Source organism: Arachis hypogaea, chromosome 4 (genome assembly GCF_003086295.3).
Source record: "Arachis hypogaea cultivar Tifrunner chromosome 4, arahy.Tifrunner.gnm2.J5K5, whole genome shotgun sequence".
In the NCBI taxonomy this organism is placed as follows: domain Eukaryota; kingdom Viridiplantae; phylum Streptophyta; class Magnoliopsida; order Fabales; family Fabaceae; genus Arachis; species Arachis hypogaea.
The window spans coordinates 19,405,627-19,425,685 of NC_092039.1; the positions used below are offsets into that span (position 1 = coordinate 19,405,627).

Genomic DNA, 20,059 nt, shown 5'->3' on the forward strand with positions numbered 1-20,059 from the left:
ACTTCTGTTACCATATATTTTTACTACAATTGCATGAACTACAACAATTTAAGAAATAAGAATAGCACACACATAACAGCATAACATCTATAAAACACAGAGTTTGTGTTCAGCATAATCGTAATAACTGAATATGCAAATAAAACTATTCAGATTGTTGAAATGAATGCAAATGTCAAATATATATAGAAAAAGGGAGCAGGATACAAAGCATAGAACCATTAATATCTTTCTGTCAATCCAATTTAAGCAAGGGCATACATCAAGGATAGACCAGCATACTATTATTATATATTTAATACCCGAACAACTAATGAGTAATGTCAATAATTTTTATTCACCTTTCTCTTCCATTTTTTCAAAGGCAGACAGAGCACTACTTGTATTGACATTTCCCAGCATCTCACTCACCTTGGTTGAAGTGCTAAAGGAACATTAATCAAAAACCAGGATTAAAAGGGATTAGGAATAGACTGTAATAAAATGCGAGTCAATCAGAAAATGGTTTGGACAAACTTTGCAGATTGAGCTCTTGCTTTCTAAGTATCCTTCTTTGATCTTGCCTCCTGCATCTTACTCTCCAGAAGCTACAGGCAATTAACAAAGCAAAAATGGGATAAACTTACATCACTAGTTATAACAAAAAATTCCTGCACTATAATTAAAATAGTCCAACCAGTTTCAACAGCTTATAGGATTCTGGGAAGATGCAATTTCTTACAAAAACAAAGTTACTGGCACACTATAAATTTTGGTTTCCAAGCATACCAAAAACAAAGCTGCTGCTCTTTTTATTTTTTAAAAATAAAACAAACAAAACATAAAAAAACTGGAAGGGCAGAACAAAGTTTGTTTCTAAGCATAAGCATAGTCCAGAAGGAAACAAGAATTAATTTCAGCACAAGAAGATATCCCAGAACTTGTTACCTCAGGTATATAATGCATCAACATATTTTCAATGCCGGATTTCAAAGTCACCGAAGAGCTTGGGCACCCACTACATGCTCCTTGCATCTTAAGTTTTACTATTCCAGTATCCCTAGATAAAAACCACAATAAATAAATTAACTTGGTACAAATATAATTCTATAGTGCCCGTAGTTGGACGCTCTTCCTAAAAGTTTCATCCATGTGCCTCAAAACCAAAATAACAAACTATTAAGAACTTACGGATCAAATCCTCGATATTCAATGTCTCCACCATCATCTTGAACAGCCGGCCGAATACGAGTCTCCAACAATTCCTTGATCATTGCAACAGTTTCAGAATCATCCTGTACAAAACACAGGCATACTACCATTTAGTTTAGGCCTCTCAAATATTGTTGAGTACATACTCAAATGTACTCCAGGGTTAAAACATTTTCATACTACAAGGTACTTAGATTAGTTAGATACAAGTATAGAGTATGTTAAGGAAAAAACCATCTGAACTGATTAAGTTGGGCACAAGGTAGTGAATGCCAATTTAGTGGGGAAATGGTGCCTTTACATCAAACCCAAGAAGAACAAAAAGAAAAAAGAAAGATACAGGAACAGAGACAGGTTTTCTTCCAGTTGGCACAACACAAATAATTACCAGAAGAAAAAACGATGCCTAACTTAGCAAAATGTTTGATGACTACAGCGATTAACCAAACTTAGTAGCATCTCATACATGATAGCAAGGCAAAGCAAAAGTCATTATATTACTGATATAAATCTAGCATTAGTCTTTATGTAACCAAGTGAAATAAAGGATTCAGTGACAAATACATAAATATTAATTTAAGGATTAAGTAATTAAAATAGAAGCATTAGAATAATTAAAAATAACAACAAAAATAGGCTTCTAAAGTGATGATTGAACAGCTGAGACATTATATATTATCTCCTTGAATAGGATTGATTATTGGCTTATGCTATGTGTACCAGAGAGAGTAGCAGAAATTAAAGCTATGTAACAACCTGCACTGGATACTTATGAATGCAATCTTCCCAAGGAGACTTGGGTGAAGCCTTGACATGCCTAAGTGCCTACCACACTGCCCTGTTACACTTAAATCCACTTCCAAATGCAATCTGCCACACCCTATTCCCCTTCCTCATTCTTCCCTTGGCTTCAGTGTATGCTAGCTCATACCAAATAGAGCTTGAAGAAGTGTTTTCAAATCCGTGAAGTGTCATTCTAGAAGCCTCAACATGCATAGGCAGAAGCTGAAGATTCTTCTCAAGCTCATCAATCACAGTTCTCCCATCAGCATGAATGCAGAAATGATCAAATGCAAGCTTGAAATCAGGTATATAAGGCTTCACTTTAGCAAAGAACAGAAGTTGTTCACTTATTGGAAGAACAAGAGGCCCCAAAGTTGTGATGTTAGTCTTCAAGGCCCCACCAGCAATAGCCATAAGATCCTTTGAGAGAGAAACACCAGTTTTGCCATCATCATCTTGTTCTTGATACACACACCTGAAAGCTTTATCATCAGCACCCTTATGAGTCCTCACAACATGAACAAGCTTGTACTTTGCTCTTCTCTTAACAGAGCATTTGTTGGACAACAAAACAGCAGAACCACCAACACGGAACAAACAATTTGGGATCAGAATAGATTTCTTGTTCCCAAAGTACCAATTCTGAGTAATGTTCTCAGTGCTAACAACAACAGCATAAGTGTTCCTATAAACTTGAAGCATGTTCTTAGCAAGATCAAGGGCAATAACTCCTACACTACAATCCATACCACCCAAATTGAAGCTTCTAATGTTACCCCTAAACTTGTACTTGTTCACAATCATTGCAGAAAGTGAAGGAGTTGGGTTAAACAAACTGCAATTCACAACAAGAACACCAATATCCTTAGGCTTAATCTTTGTATTAGCAAAGAGATTATCCAAAGCACCAAACATAACATTCTCAGATTCTTCTCTTGCAGCAGCCATGGAAGGAGTTGGAGGGATATGATGCATGGCTTCGGGTACATACTGACCGTCGAAGTCTAAGGTTTTGATCTTGGTTGAGCTTCTGCTCTCTGAACTCGAAGGAAGGAAACTGGAATGGAGATGGATTTTTCTACTGAGCAGTCTGAGAAGAGGGGGCAGAATCATGACGGAGACAGAGGCCAGGCGACGAACACAACTCAGAAGACGGTGGTGGGTTGGAAGAATCTGCGACGACCAGAAGAAGACGATGGTGACTGAGTGCCCGACGGACGGCGGCAGGAGCGCGATGGAGCAGATGAATACCAGGAACTGACGCGCCGAGGTCGAGGAAGAAGAAGCTACGATTCTTGAAGGAGGAAGAAGCACGGACGACCAAACGACGATGGTAGTGCTTGAGAGCGACGGACGGCGGCAGTCCTTGTGGCGGTGGTGGAGAAGCTAGGGTTTAGGGGAGAAGCTGTTAAGATAGGGGTATTCAAAGGGTATTTTTGTCTAATCAAATAAAGGAAAGATGTTTAAGTCTTTTCATTCAAATTAAATAAAATTTATTTTTTATTTTTATTTAATTAAAAGGGTGTTTTAGTAAAAGTGGTGATATATTATATATTTAAAAAAGAAAAAATTAAATGCTAACGTGGAAAATAAATTCCACTTGTCTTGATGTTATTTGTCCATATTTTAAACGTATCGGTACGTATTAATTTATCATCGTACCGTAGCAAACACCAAATATGTAACTAAGTCTAACCAAATTATTATGAAGAGTTTTAAATTCGTGCTGCATCTTTTTTTTCACTCTTGTTGCTATTGCTTCTTTTTCTCTTCTATTTTTTTCTCATTTTTCTCTTTCATTATCATAGCTGTGGTCACCACCACTTTTTCTTTTTTCTCCTTTTTTTTTATTTGAATTTTTTCTCTTTCATCTTCATTATCATCATTATCATCATTGTTATTATTAACATTATTGTTATTATCGATTTTTTTTATACGTATAACGGTTCAAATTTTGAATGCACTAAAATTTTTTAATGATGATGACACACAAACAAACTCAATTTAAAACAAGTTTAGACTAAGTGTACCTTATTTAAATTGATAATGTACTAAAATTAAATTCAGAGTATACTGAAATTACTCAATGATAACTCAAAACCCCTCCTCCTCCTTCTTCATTATCATTATCATCATCTTCTTCCTCTTTTTTTTTGTTCATTTTTTCCTTAATATTTTACTTTCTCATGATTTTTTTATTTTACTCTCTTAATAAGAAATAAAAAAAATCAAACAAACAAGGAGAAAAAGAAAAAATATATCATGTTGCAAAATAAGTAGAAAGAGGAGAAACATACATTTATTCAACTAATTAAGATTGTAATACAGTCCAAACATGTTCATTCAAGTCTAATATGAAAAGCTAAAAGAAAAAATAAGAGCAACAAAAAAAGAAAAAAAGAAGAATAAAAAGAAGAAAAAATGAAGCATTTAAAGAAGACAATTTTGTACTTTTGTAGCAAAATTTCGGTGTCAAAATTAAAAAATTTATGTGTTATATAGTTAAAAAATTTCGATGTTACTTTTCTAATAAATTTTACATAATTCAAAACCCTTCCTCTTCTTCTTCATATTCTGCTATTTCTTTTTTTTTCATCTTCTTCTCTTTATTTTATTTTCTCATAATTCTTCTTATTTCACTCTCTTAACAGAAATAAAACTAAAAAAAATTAAACAAAAATAAATAAATAACTGCAATATCAAATGAGGAAGAGAAAGAGAAGAAGAAACAAAAATTATATTAATAGCATCACCAATAGAAAAAAGAGGAGGAGGCGCACGAAGAAGAAGAATAGCGTAATTTCACGCGCATGTTATGTGAGTGAATTTTTTTGAGTTTGTACCAACTTAATTAAATTTGATTGCCAAAAAGTCTTAGATGTATAGCGAAATTTCATATTTTTTATAGTATAAATGATACTTTTATATTTTTTATTTTTCATTAATAATTTCAAACGCTAAAGAAAAAATTATAAAAAATAAAAAAAATCTGCTATACATACAAATATTTTCTTCTCAATTTGTTTGTATTTTTTTTTTAATCATGGCACCAAAATTTTTTTAATATATTTTTTTAATTTTTCTTTTCTTAACATGTTCTTCTTTTCATATTTTGTTAAATTGATACAATTTTTTTTGTTGTATCTTCTTATATTTTATTTTTAAAATGGAGAATTTTATCTAAATAAATTCATTTTAAAGTTATTTAGTATACTCCTAAATTCTAAATAACAAACTCTTTTGTAATGTGGCATGGATACCAATTCAAATTATATGTTTATCGTGATAAAATTTGTGTTTTATAACAAATTTTTCATTTCTATTGTATTTTTGTATTTAATATAAAAATTTCAATCTTTTTTTATTATATTTTTTTATTCTTCTCCTTCATAAGTTTTTTAAAATACACAAATAAATAAACAAACAAAGAATAAAAACGTATAAGAAGAATAATACAATGTTGACTATGACAATAATGATGATAGTTATGATGCAGATGATGAAGAAAAAGAAAGAAGGAGAAAAAAATTAAATAAAAAAAAAAGAAAGAAAGAAGAAGAGAAAAAAAAAATAAAACGAACAAATAAAAAAAATACATAATTTAATTAGATTTGGTTATAAAAAATTTGATTGCCTAAAATTATTGAAAAAAATGTACAAAATGGTGTATATAATATTTCTCAAATTTAAAATCAAATTAACTTAAAATGATCTTCAAATATTTTGCGGATAAATCAAATTATTTTTTTTAATTTGTTAGATTTGTTTTGTAAAGAAATAGATGCCAACTAGTATTTTCATTCATAAAAATATTATGATATATTTTTACTAAAATTAACTGTGATAGAATATAATAAAAAAATATTTAAAATATTTAATTATAATATAGAGTCAATAGACATAAATAAAATTTAAATATATTATTTGTTGAGATTCGAGCAGTACTTGTAGAGGTCAAATATTTGCATTAAACTTCTTCTCTTGGTAATTTTTTCTTGAATTTTCACCGATATAAATAAATTTTTTTTTCCAGTCTTTGTTAGTCATATTAACTAGTACTTCTTTTTTATGAAAATTTTTTATGTTCTTTTCATTAATTTGAGAGTCATTAGACATAATACTTTTTGCTATTTATTCTTTAGTAATAATATTGATCTTCTTTTTAATCTATTTCTTTTATATTCTTCTTTAATAAAATTTATTCTTTTCTTTCTAATAATAATTGTAAATAAATTACAATAAGGTAAGACTAATAAATTCTAATACCAAATATTAAAGAAAAACATAATAATTTATAGGGCAAAAAACGCAAATGAGCCAAGGCTAGTTCAATTTTACACAAATCCGCCAAATGAAACTTTGCTACGACAATCCACCAGATCAGATATTTATATAATTCGAATCAATAAGATTCGAATTAGCCTAACACATAATTCGAATTGATAAAATTCGAATTAGTATATGACAATGTAAACACGTAGTTCGAATTAACTTGTCCCGAATTATGCATGCACACTCACACGTAATTCGAATTGATTTGTCACGAATTAAGATGAAAAATCACGAGTAATTCGAATCAATATGATTCGAACTACCAAAGCATAAATCGAAGTATGTTAATTCGAATTAGTAGGTTTAGGTGAAGAAGTTCATATTTTGAAACATATAGACTCGAATTATTCGCACCGGGTAATTCGAATGTCATTGATTCGAATTATATATATATGGTGCGAATGAAGTTGATTCGAATTGGTTAGGAGCCGTTTTCTATATATATGTTGTGAAATCATGTTGCTGTGAACAAAGAGGTGAGATGGCTAGTGAGGATAGTTTTCTAGTGCTAGTACACCACAGAGGATCGATTAAGAGAAAAACTCGGTCTGGGGTGAAGTTCACGGATAAGGATCCTCTATGTATTATCGTGAGTCCCGCGACCAGTTACGATGGTCTCATGAGCTCTGTGCTTGGCAAACTTGGTCTGGAAGGAGTAAAGAGAGTTAAGAAGTTTTTCTATCGCATTCCAATCACGGTGCTCCACGATACGGTGAAGTATGATTGTTTCACGATCGGGAGTGATGAGGACTTGCAGGTCATGTTTCTTTCTCGTAGGCAATTTCCGGAGGTGAGGACACCGGAGCTGTTGGCTAAGTTCGTCGACGTGGTATCTAGCTCTGGTGGGTTGAACCGGAATGCCAACACTATAGCCACGGCGGCCGGTTCGAGCTCGAGACCTGCGGTTGCTTCTTTCTCCGTTCCAGTGTATGAGGCAGCGGTCCAGCCTGCCGCCTCCCCATCGTTTGCTGTTGATCTCGCCGGCAATGTTGGAGACGAGATTGGATATGATGAACATCATCCGACTGAAGTACAGTGTCCTCCACCGGCTGGTGTTGGCGAAGGATTGTGTGATGATCCAGATGATGATGAAGTCGAGCCGGATATTATCGCTGATGAAAGTGGCGATGATGTTGGAGCGAGTGATCCGATAAGGCCTACTGGTGGTTCTAGTTCTGGCACAAATCAGTACCCACCCCATTTTTCATCTTTGGATCTGGATGCCATGAGGCAGGACGAACATGTTGGGCAACTAGCTGGATTTGGCGCTAGAGATACCAACGGGTCTGCCGGTATGACAGAGTTCTAGGTTGGTCAACAATTCCAGGATAAAGATGAGGCGCTGTTGAGTGTCAATACGTACAGCATCCGCCGAGGGGTACAGTACAAGGTGGTTGAGTCTGACTATCGCCGATACGTGGGAAAGTGTTCTGAGTTTGGGAATGGGTGCACATGGTTGATTAGGCTGAGCCTCCGATAGCGCAAGGGCATCTAGGAAGTCAAGCGGTACAACGGGCCGCATACCTGTCTCGCCACCTCCATCTCCAGCGACCATAGGAGCTTGGACTACCACGTGATAGCGACATTCATCATGCCAATGGTTAGGGCTGACACATCCGTCAACATCAAGGTGCTTCTAAATGCAACGGCAGCACACTTTGGCTTCAGGCCTACATACCGGAGGGTGTGGATGGCGAAGCAGAAGGCGGTAGCAATCATCTACGGGGACTGGGATGAGTCGTACAACGAGCTCCCTCGGTGGGTCTTAGGAGTTCAGTTGACTATGCCTGGCACTGTAGCAGTCTTCAGGACCTGCCCTGTTCGAGTTGGTGGACAGGTGGATGATTCTCAGGCTTATTTTCATAGGATGTTCTGGACTTTTCCCCCTTGTATCGAAGCATTTCGTCATTGCAAGCCGTTGGTGAGTATTGACGGCACCCATCTATATGGCAAGTATGGGGGAACGTTGCTTGTGGCGATTGCACAGGACGGGAATTCCAACATACTCCCTGTGGCATTCGCACTAGTTGAGGGTGAGAATGCTGAGTCATGGTCCTTCTTTCTCTCCTACCTCCGTCAGCACGTGACACCTCAGCCAGGTCTGTTAGTTATTTCAGATAGGCATAACGGCATCAAGGCAGCACTTGATGCACCTGATGGGGGATGGCTACCTCCGTCTGCATACCGGGCATTCTGCATTCGACGTTGCAGCGAATTTTGCCCTCACCTTCAAGGGCAAAAATGCCCGGAGGCTTCTTGTGAACGCCGCATATGCGAAGACCGAGGTGGAGTTTGACTACTGGTTCGACATCCTGCGCTATGAGAATCCGACAATGTGTGACTGGGCGAACCGAATTGAGTACTCGTTGTGGACACAGTACTGTGATGAGGGTCGGAGATTCGGACACATGACGACCAATATATCAGAGTGTGTCAATTCAATCCTTAAGGGGGTAAGGAACCTCCCCGTGTGCTCGCTAGTGAAGGCCACATACGGAAGGCTGGCTGAGCTATTTGTCCGTAAGGGGAGGGAGGCCGAGGCTCAGATGGGTACCAGACAACAATTCAGTCAATACCTAGTAAAGTGTATCGAGGCCAATCTGAAGACAGCCAGGTGCTTCACGGTGACTGTTTATGATAGGGATAACTCGGAGTACACCGTGGCAGAGACGACGCCAACAGGTTCATTCTCACTTGGTACGTACAGGGTCTCACTGGGGTCTTAGAAATGTGATTGTGGATACTTCCAAGCACTTCATTTCCTGTGTCCTCACGCATTAGCATGCTGTGCTTATTCACGTCTTACTTGGCAGCCTTACGTCCACCAGGTCTATCGCCTTAGTTCCGTTTTCGGTGTCTACCAGATGGAATTTACACCTCCCATTCCGGAGGGTTTCTAGCCACCCTATGCCGGACCTACCGTTATACCGGATTCGAACATGAGGCGTGCGAAGGAGGGTCGTCTAAGGTCCACACGCATTCGCACCAACATGGATGATGCAGATCCGAACCGGCCAAAGAGATGCGGCCTCTGCAGGCAGCCAGGACACACTCGTCGGAGTTGTCCTCAAGCCGGACGACACACCGGGACAGCTGGGAATGAGTAGGAGCGTTGGTGTGTCTGGTTTTATTTATTTTAGATTTACAACATGTATTTAACTTCAGTTATCATCCAGTGTTCTACGTGGAACTAAGTTGTAACTTATAAGTTATGAACTTTGAATGTCATTCTAATTATGGATTTAATTTTTTTAAACAAAGTTCATAAGCTAATGGGATGTCTGATAATACATAACATAATTATAAGGTGACTACTTGATGAACAAAAACCTTAACGAAACCATACATATGAACGATAACCAACTAAGAAGGTACATAAGATAAACATAACAACACAACATACACCAATATCCCTAAGTCATCTAAAGAGGTGGGACCCCGTGAAGCAACGGCGTGGAACACGTGTCCTTTGTGGTCGCCGTATAAGTGGCTCCTCGTCCTCAATCGAGTCGCTGTCGTCATCGGGAGCTTCCTGTGTCGGGGTCCTCGGCGGGACATGGACGGGTCTGGATGATGACGGGCCGGCAATTGAATGTGACCCCATAGTCTGGGCCGATGCAGGTGTCCCACCAAGGGCAAAGGTATGTACAGGAGGCACCGTGGGTGGCTCGTTCAGATCTACACCTAGCGGTGCCTGTGGCCCTGACGTGTGAACCCGTCCTGGTGCAGCCTCATCCTCCTGCATGATGGTCCTGATATCCTCAAGGAAAAGTGGTACACCGAACTCGGCAACAACGCCATCGCTAGCAAGGAAGTCTGGAAACATGGAGCCCGGACTCACCCATGGAGTACTCTCTTGAAGGGTCTGATCGTCACCAGGAACACCGACAAAATAATCTCCAAGAGAACCACCAACACCCCCAGCGTCAGCGTGGCTCGTGGGATCCCCCATACCAGAACCATACCACTCACCGTCATGACCCCCCTGATGGGGCCTATCAACCCCCGCCGCATCACCCCCTCCAGCTGCATCCCCCCCAGGCTGATGGGCAGCCTCTCTAGGCGCAGCCCCTCTCCTCCTGCCTCCACGACCACGTCGTCTCCCACCACCCCTGACTGCGTCGTTGACGTCATCCATAGCTTGCTCCAACCAATCTACCTCACGCTGGTTATGACGTGTCCCGACTCGAGCTCTCCTCTCAATACGACGTCTGTCAGGAACATCATCGACTCGATCCATCTCTGGAACTCGGCCTGCACCCCTCTGTGTATATATATATATCGGCTCCGCGTACTTACATCCCGAGGCTGTAACAAATCGATCTTCAGGCGAGCCATCTGTACGCGGGGTCCCTTGTTGCTAATCCCAGGATTGTAACCAGACCATCTGCGTAAGAAGTTAAACATTTTAATGCGTTCATGAGTCACTGTACAATGCATGAAGCTGCTAGCATAATCGAAAATATATACAACAGGCATACATAATACAAAACAGTATCGATACCTCGAGGCAAGGGGCCAGCTAAACGCATCATACCCAGTAGGCCTAAAAGTAGGAAACCTCCAGAAGATCCAAGACTGCAGTAACTGTAAAGGCCCAGCTAACTTCACGACATGTCTGTTGGCAACCCGGCACATGCACCGGTACAACCATGCTAGGGCCGCCGACCCCCAACTGTAGCCACCCATCTCCTCAAGCCGAGCAACATAGGGTAGCCATCTGATGTGTATACGGTTGCCGGACTTGTCGGCAAACAGCTGCATGCCCAATAACATCATGATATAAGCACGGGCAAAGCGCCTAACTGTCTCCTCATCAGCCCCGTCGGGACACTCTCCAAATGTCTCCTGGAACCAGGTGCAGTTCACTACGAATTTCTGAACTTGGTTCTCGGGAGGTAAAACACCGAGCAACTCATGGAACCACTGCCAAGCTGGCCTCCCACCCTCAATGTAAAGGTGGAAGTCTGTCAGGCAACCATTGACGTAATGTCCGTCCACTGGCAACCCCAGCTGGTATGTGACGTCTTGAAGCGTGATGGTGCACTCTTCGAAAGGCATGTGGAAGGTGTGCGTCTCAGGCCGCCACCTCTCGACGAATGCGCTAACTAGGGGCTCGTCTAGTCGAAACCATCTGTCGTTCAGTCTTGCAAGATGGTACAATCCGGCCATCTGCAAGTACGAAACGTACCTCTCATCAAGACGCATCCCCTGCTGCCGCCTAACGCTGGATATGCAACGCCGAGGCTGGGCAGTAGATAAACCGCATAATTAGAACAGATGCACAAAGCACTAGCATATACAATTTACTTCATAAAGAACTAAAAAATAAATCGTGCAACGCAACATATAGTAAACCAGCGTTCAACATTGTATAAACAAACAATGAACGTAAACCACGTGCAAAAACCATAAACAATTACAACAATCACTAACAAGTAAAACCGTTAACGAAAACCGCTAGCAGAGACCTCTGTCATAAACCACTAACCAAAACCACAAACCGTCACTAAAACCACTCTCCAATCCCATTAAAAAAAACCGCTAACAAGAACAAATAGCAAAAACCGCTAACCGAAATCACTGGCCTGAACCACTATCCTAAACCGCTAACGCTCACATAAACCGCTATAAAAAACCATTAACAAAAACCATTTGCCTACACCACTATCCTAAATCGCTAACACTAACATAAACCGCTATAAAAAACCGTTAACAAAACCCACTTGCCTAAACCACTATCCTCAACCACTATCCTAAACCACTATCCTAAACCACTAACAATAACATAAACCATTATCAAAAACCATTAACAAATACCACTATCACTAAACCACTATCATAACACATGGACAAATAGTACTATCATAAACCGCTATCATCAACCACTACCATAAACCACTAACAAAAAACACTATCAACAGCGCAACATCATAAACCACTAACCTCGTCATTGATCACCCCGGCGATATGAGCAGCTCCATCCAAACGATAAAGCCTCCCAGGATCGTCCCCCATCGCCTGAATATGCCGCTCCGGTCTTACTTGGACCGAATGTTAGTCGTTTTCTCTGGGATTTGGTGGGGTATGGGAATGAGAAAGTGATTCGAATGAACTTGGTTCGAACTCCTTATATAGCCGAACTCCTTATAATTCGAATCAAGTAGATTCGAATTACTTTGTTTCACCAACTTCAACTAATTCGAATCAATTTTATTCGAACCCCACTCGAGTGCAATCCTCCCACTAATTCGAATTTATTTAATTCGAACTATACAATCCTAATTCGAACCGAGTCGTCTCGAATTACTAAGGAAATTTGCAGCCTAATTCGTACCTTATTGACTCGAATTACGTTGCTATATATCATCACAGTAATTCGTCTCCAGTCAATTCGAATTACTTGCAAACTTAATTCGAATCCTATTGATTCGAATTATATAAAATTTGCTTCTGGTGGATTGAGGTATCATATTTTGATTTGGCTGATTTCGGTTATAATGAGCTCCCCTAGGCTCATTTGGGTTTTTTGTCCTAATTTATAATACAATATAATTCATCAAATATGTTCGGTATAAGAAAGTAATAGTAAAAAATATAATGAATTTATAATAAAAATAATTTATCAAATATATAATATACAAGAAAAGAAAGTAAACGGTAAACCAATTCATCACTCACAGTAATAAACATAAAAAATAATAAAAAATATAATAAGTCATATTATAAAATCATTCGTAAACTTAATGTGCAAAAAAATAACGATAACTAAAAATACAATAAATTTATAACCATTAAATGAATAAGCTTTAATACTAAATATTAGAAGAAAATACAATTTTTTGTGAAATACTCTTTTTATATGGCTGAATATGTTCTCGAACATTAAAATTTTTTTTTCTGTGTGTGTGAGTGTGAATATAGTTGAATATGTTCTCGAACATTAAAAATAAAGAAGGATGAAATACACATCAGAAATTGAGGTAAGAAACATTGAATAAAAAGAAAGAATTAAAGAATTAAGACAAAGGATAATCAAAGGAAAAATTGAATATTGCACGTGAAAGGACTGGATTCAAATTAAAAGGATAATTACATGAGAATTATATGAGGTTAGTTGGCAAATTTAGAAGAAAATAGCGAAAAATATTATAATCTAATTGTAATTAATATTAGAGTGTAAAAAAAGAATATACTAACATTTTTTAAGGGAAAAAAAAAACAAAACTAAATTATTGATATTATTCCATTCAATGTACAATGAAGGATAGATCTGCAATATATATACAAGATCTGTATCAGGTGCATAAGAAAAATTAACTAAAATATCCTACTAACTTAAAAAAAATTATTATACTAAAGTGACCATTACACTAAAATAGAAAAGCAGAGAGAGGGACTATCTCATAATATCTCCTTTCAAACTCAGGGACAAGTCGGAAGGGAGAAACTTGAGTTTGGCTTTGAGGAGTTTGAAACTCAACTCTGATAGAGGCTTCGTAAGAACATCCGTGACTTGAGCTGTTGAGGGAATATGTTCAATAAATAATTGCCTCTCTCTACCTTTTCTCGAACAAAAGACATATGAAGAGCAAAATGTTTCGATCGGCCATGAAGAACCGAGTTTGCAGTGAGGAGACAAGTGCTAAGGTTGTCGCAATAGATCACTACAGGATGAGAGGTTGTGATTCGCAACTCAGCTAGAACAGTATGAATCCAAATGAGTTCTTCAAGCGTGGATGCAATGCTACGGAATTCTGTTTCAGTGCTACTGTGGCTGACTGTCACTTGCTTCCTGCTGCTTCATGAAACCAAATTATTTTTCAGGTAGACACAGAGTTCAGATGTGGATTTTCTATCATCCAAATAATTGGCCTAATCAAAACCACTATATGCAATTAAGTGAAAATCAGAGTTTGGATGAAACTGTAAACCATGATGAAGAGAGCCAGCAAGATAATGTAAAACACGTTTAATAATAGTCCAATGAGATTGCAGGGGCCTATGCATGTCTTGGCTGATTTTATTTACAAAATAAGCGATGTCTGGACGAGTGATGGTTGCATATTAGAGACCCCCAAACAATAAAATGATAAACTATGGGGTCTTCGAAAATATCATCACCTTGATTCAAGAGTTTGACGTTGGTGGCCATTGGTGTGGGTATATATTTTGCATTGAGCATGCCAGCCCTTCAAAGAAGGTCTCAAATATACTTAGTCTGAGACAAGACAACATGTGAGTTAGTGAGAAAATGAGTTTCAATTCCAAGAGAGTAATAAAGGTTTCCAATATCTTTAGGTGAAAATACTGAATTAAGTTTAGAGATAAGGGAAGATACTGTGTTCGAATCAGATCATGTGAGTAAGATATCATCAACATAAACCAATATATATGTAATGTTGTTAAGAGTGGAATGAACAAACAGAAAATGGTCTGATTTTGTATGATAAAATTTGAATCGTTTGAGAGTTAAAGTATTAAACCAAGCATAAAGTTTTTGTTTAAGGTCATATAGGGCCTTATTTAATTTGCAAACAGCATGAGGGTTAGAGGACACAAAACCTAGGGGTTGAATCATGAAAACTTGTTTGTCAAGAAGTCCATTGAGGAATGCATTATTAAAATCACATTGTCTAATGGTCCAACCGTGAGAAAGTGCAAGAGTAAGAAGCACATGAATGGTAGCAGGCTTCACAACCGGACTGAAGACTTGATCAAAATCAAAACCCTCTTTCTGGTAAAAATCTTTGGCAACCAAGCGGGCTTTGTGTTTCTTGATAGAGCCATCTGGGTTTTGTTTAAGTGTGAAGATCCAGCGGCATCAATTGGTGGTTCAGTGAGTTTCCAAGTGTTATCTTAAAGGAGAACATGGTATTCTTCCAACATGGCAACCTTCCACTGAGGGGATTGAAGAGCTAATTCAACGGAGGATGGTATTTGTGTGTCTAATATTTTATTTGGAGTGAGAGTAATGTGATGAACCTTGGGTTTTGAAATGCCAGATTTCGAGCGAGTTTGCATGGCATGTGTTAGTAGTGGGTGTGGGATTAATAGTAAAGAGAGGAAGTGGCATTCTGATGCCTGTGTGGGAGATTGAGATTGTATAGAAGTAGAGATAGATGATGAAGGAGAAAAAGTCGGTGAAAAGAAGTAGTGTTTGGTGGAGGAGAGGAAACATCAATATAAGAAGATGATAGAAGGACATTTTGATGAATAGCTGGATAAGGATTAAGATGAAGCATGAGATTTGGAAGAAAGCAAAGTAGTATATGAAAAAATAAATTCATCAAATTGAAGATTACGGGAGATGTACATTTTGCCATCAGAAGCAAGGCACTTATTGGCATAATGATTTAGAACATAGCCTAAGAATACACACAGTTTTGAACAAAAATCAAGTTTGTATCGATTGTAGCAACACAACTAAGGATAACAAAGACATTTGAAGACTCTAAAAAATGACTTCAAAAGGAGATTTGTTATTAAGAGAGGGAGATGAAAGACCATTAATAATGAAGGTGGCAGAGGTAATAGCGTCTGGCCAAAATTAGAGGGATAAGGAGGCATTAGCAAGCATGGCTAGGCCTACTTTAGTTATATGGCGATGTTTTCGCTCAACTTTGCTATTCTGGGGATAGGAGTACGGACAAGTCAATCGGTGATTGATACAATTAGTTATGAGAAAAGTTTTAAAGGCATTGGAGATGAATTCACCACCATTATCAATTTGAATACACTTTTATCATAAGTCTAGTGAGCGTTTTCATAGAAGATTTAAATTAGTGTGATTTTTCGTAGAAGATTTAAATTGTTCAAAAGCAGTGAGAACCTGAGATTTGTTAAGAAGAAAAATAGAGGTATAACCTGAGTATGCATCAATTAAAGAGAGGTAGTATTAAAAATCTGACAAAGATGAAATGGGTGATGGTCCTCAAACATCAACAATCACAAGTTCAAGAGGTTGATGATAGACATTGGTAGAAGTGAAATATGGTAGTTGATGGCTTTTAGCCTTACAATATGAGTCACAAAGGGATGATGCAGAACAGGATGAAGAATAGGGAATGGATGTTTGGTTAAGGGCTGTGGTAACAACTTTAGATGAAGCATGCCCCAATCTTTGGTGCCAAATATCAGAGGAGACCGTTTTGGACTAAAAGGCTTAGATAGAGTTTTAGGAACAAAAGCATTATGAAACTTGTAAATATTATTTTGTTCAATGCCATGTAAGAGAATCTGTTTAGTGTTAGAAGATTTGATACGACAATGATGTGAATGAAATTCAAAAAAGACACCATTTTCTTCTGCAAATTTTTGAATACTAATCAGATTCTTGACAATATTAGGAACATGTAAAAGGTTTAAAAGAGTAAAATGGATATTTGAGTAAGGAGTGATGAGTTTAGATGTACCAATATTATGGATATGAATACTTGTGCCATCCCCAATGAAAACTTGATCATTGCCTTGATATGCTGAGCTAGAAAGAAGCTTCTGCTTATCATTAGTAATGTAATTGGATGCTACAGAATCAAGATACCATGCATTATCTTAAATAGATGAAAGAGTAGCAATTAAGGCTTTGGGGTTATAAAAAGTAGTGGAAGGTAGGAGAACCGTGGATCTCTGGGATGATGGTGGTGGATTATTGAAAGATTGGTCCAAATAAAATAGCACTTTCAAACACCATATCTAAGACGACCATAAAGTCGACACTGTATGCAATTAGATGTTTGCCAAGAACTACGGCCTCCACAAGAATTGTGTCCATCTCTACCTCGACGGCCACCATAACCACGTCCAAAAGAAAATGATTATGAAGGATTTGATGGGAAGAAGATGGCGAGGCTGTAAAGGGGACTGAGTATTAGTGTAATTGGATTGAACAAGAAGAGTTTCTTCCTGATTAAGTTGATCCTGCATCTCATCTTTGAGACATGAGAAAGGCTTCAAGTTTAGGAATAGTCCAGGGTTCTTTGCATCCAAGAACAAAAGTATGAAAAGCTTTATAATCTGAATTCAAGCCTTCGAGAATAGCATCAACGTGCTCATCAGTAGTAAGAGGAGAACCAACCGCAGCAAGCAAATCTATAATTTTCTTGATATGAAGAAGATACTCAATGATAGAGAGATTGTTTTTCTTGGTAGTCCTCAATTGAGTTTTTGTTGCTTTATTTGAGACTTTGTATGAGCAGCAAAATATGAATTGAGGTGTTTTTAAATATGATAAACACGATTACATCCAACAATTATGTTTTGATAAGAAATATCCATAGAGGAGAGTAACCAAGTTTGGATAGCATAATCTTGTTGAATCCATCTTTGGTACATGGATGATTCAGTTCCAGCGGCTTTAATTTGGCAGCATCGTTGTCAAATTAGTTGGGTATCTTGGTTGCGTCGAGATGATCACCAAAATTTTAAGAATAGATGGTAGAGATTGCTATCTGATGCCATGGAAGAAAAGTGTTTTCGGAGAGTTTATCTAGTATAGGAACGAATTGATTTTTGTTCATAGAGTTAGTTGCTACAGCCATGATGAAGATCACAAGAAAGAAAGAATGATGGAAAAAGAAGTAGTTAGAACAAAAAAAAGGAACGTATGTGCTCGTGAAAATGCAAGTCATGAGACTTTTTTTTCCCTTCTACTCACACAATCACACATTAAGCTTTGAAAATATAAGTGATAGAGTTATAAAAAAAGTAATCCTAACTAAACATAATAAGCACTATAAAATAAGCATTATCTATGCAAAATATATACGATTTAGAGGACTATATTTAGGGTGTGTTTGATTTAGCGTTTGAAACTCATAAAGCATGTTCAATTTTTTCTAATGTCATAATTTTTTGTTTGGCTATTTTTTTTCTAAATGCAAACATGATTTGTTTTAACTCCCGTTCACTAGAAGTAACAAATTATAACTTTTGCATTTATTTCAATTGTTATATTGGAAAATAATTAAAAAAATTTATTTCTTTTATGCTAATATTGTCATTCAATCTCATTTATACTAAGAGATACAAAAAATAATCATCAAATTCTTATATATATTTTTTTCATGGTCATACTTCGTAAACAAATATTTTTTATATTATCATTTTTAGTAATTTTCCTAAGTTTTGATATTTTTTGTCAGCTTTTCATTTATTTTTCTTGTTCATAGTATGGTTATTTTTGTTTAGAGTTTTTTCTTTGATATTTTCTAATGTATATTATTGTATTTTTGTAATAGAATTTTTAGTACTCATTGTTCATATAATTTTTTTAAGAAACTTTGTTATTTTTTTATTTGGTTTTGTATAATTGTTCACTATGTGTTCTTGAACTAGTATGTACTTTATTTATTATTGTTATTTTTTTATAATATAATTCTTTTACCAAAAGTAGATGTTATTTATTATTAACTGAGAAATAATAAGTGTTTTCAAATGGATGCAAAATGAAAAAAAGAGAACTCCCAACACGTCACTCTCATCAACGACAAAAAAGAAACTAATACAGAAAAAGAAAGAGTAAAGTAAACGACGCTGAAAGCAAACAAAACTCCATGCTACTGGCTTAAGCAAAACTTGGTTTCAGGAGTTCAACCACCAATTTCTTTGATTGACAGACTATATCGACAGTAGGATTCACTTTCTTCTCAAAGATATATCGATTTTGTTCTTTCTAGCAATCCCATCATAGAACAACGAGGAAGGAGCAATAACAGTGACCTTCTGAATCCATGGAGGAACTCAAAATTATTTTTTGCCACCAATTCATAAAGGTATCTGCATTATACTTCTAATGATCTCTATGAATCGGGCATAGGTTCCCGAACACAATAGAGAGAGGATATTGGAAGAGACAGTGTTGGATTGATTCTTCTCTGAGCAAGCACCTTAGGCAAATAAATGGAATATTAGAAAATCGGGTTGTAATAGTTTTATCATAGGAGCTTTTCATAGAAAATTGATATACCACTATTCTATGATATATTTTGGACTTAATTGAGTGGGTTTTGTCAAATATTCTCACACTTATTCATATAAATTGCATGTTTTTAAGTTTTTTTCATGATTTTGTGCTATGATTGAAAACTTGCTTCCTAGGCCTTAAAATTGTTAATTTTTAATTTTTCTTTATTACCATTCGATGCTGTGATGTGTTTGTTAAGTGTTTTCAGGTTTACAGGGAATGAATGGCTTAAAAGATGAAGATGAAGCATGTTAAAGTGGAAGGAACACAAGAAACTAAAGAGCTAAGAAGAAAGGAGCGACGCGCATACATGGTCGACGCGTACGCGTGACAGAGCGTCACGTGCTGCACTTAACAGAACTCGCTGGGGGCAATTTCTGGGCGTATTTGAACCCAGATTCAAGCCCGAAAGCGCATACTAGAGGCAGGGATGGAGCTGAGACTGAGGATACTTCACTTTACACTTTAGTTTTTGTTTTTGTTTTCTGAATTCTAGAGAGAGAAACATCTACTTCTCCTAGGATTTTTGGCATTCTTAGTTTCGCTTTGGATTTGGATTTGAGAGAGCTGCTACTACCTTCAAATGGAGTCATTGTCTTTATAGTTTTCTTCTTTATTACTTCTATTTCTTTTGTTTTTCCATTTGATTCCTGTGAATTCATGTTTGGATCTTGTCATTCTTGAATTTTATTAATGCATTGAATCATTTTATTTTTAATTTAAGTATGTGTTTGATTCATGTTAATTATTATTCGTGTCAATTTTGATTTAATTAATTTTTCATAATTA

At 36.9% G+C, this 20,059-nt stretch overlaps 2 protein-coding genes and 1 long non-coding RNA gene across 3 annotated transcripts; 1 reads left to right on the top strand and 2 right to left on the bottom strand.

Annotated features, from left to right (window-relative positions):
* Nucleotides 1-1,805: 1,805 nt before the first annotated feature.
* Nucleotides 1,806-3,343, bottom strand: LOC112794240 (3-ketoacyl-CoA synthase 4-like). Its single transcript, XM_025836344.3, has one exon. It carries the CDS (start codon nucleotides 3,085-3,087, stop codon nucleotides 2,017-2,019), a length of 1,071 nt encoding a protein of 356 aa, XP_025692129.1. The 5' UTR covers nucleotides 3,088-3,343; the 3' UTR covers nucleotides 1,806-2,016.
* A 4,560-nt stretch (nucleotides 3,344-7,903) lies between these two features.
* LOC112794722 (uncharacterized) lies at nucleotides 7,904-9,206 on the top strand. Its single transcript, XM_025836706.1, has 4 exons — nucleotides 7,904-8,227; nucleotides 8,294-8,405; nucleotides 8,518-9,014; nucleotides 9,120-9,206. The coding sequence occupies exons 1-4, from the start codon at nucleotides 7,904-7,906 to the stop codon at nucleotides 9,204-9,206; spliced, it is 1,020 nt and encodes a 339-aa protein (XP_025692491.1).
* Nucleotides 9,207-13,441: 4,235 nt separating this feature from the next.
* LOC114927618 (uncharacterized) lies at nucleotides 13,442-17,766 on the bottom strand. Its single transcript, XR_003818092.2, has 3 exons — nucleotides 16,722-17,766; nucleotides 14,431-14,527; nucleotides 13,442-14,104 (listed from the first exon to the last, which is right to left on the bottom strand). It is a non-coding gene; the product is annotated as an uncharacterized lncRNA (long non-coding RNA).
* Between the last annotated feature and the right edge of the window lie 2,293 nt (nucleotides 17,767-20,059).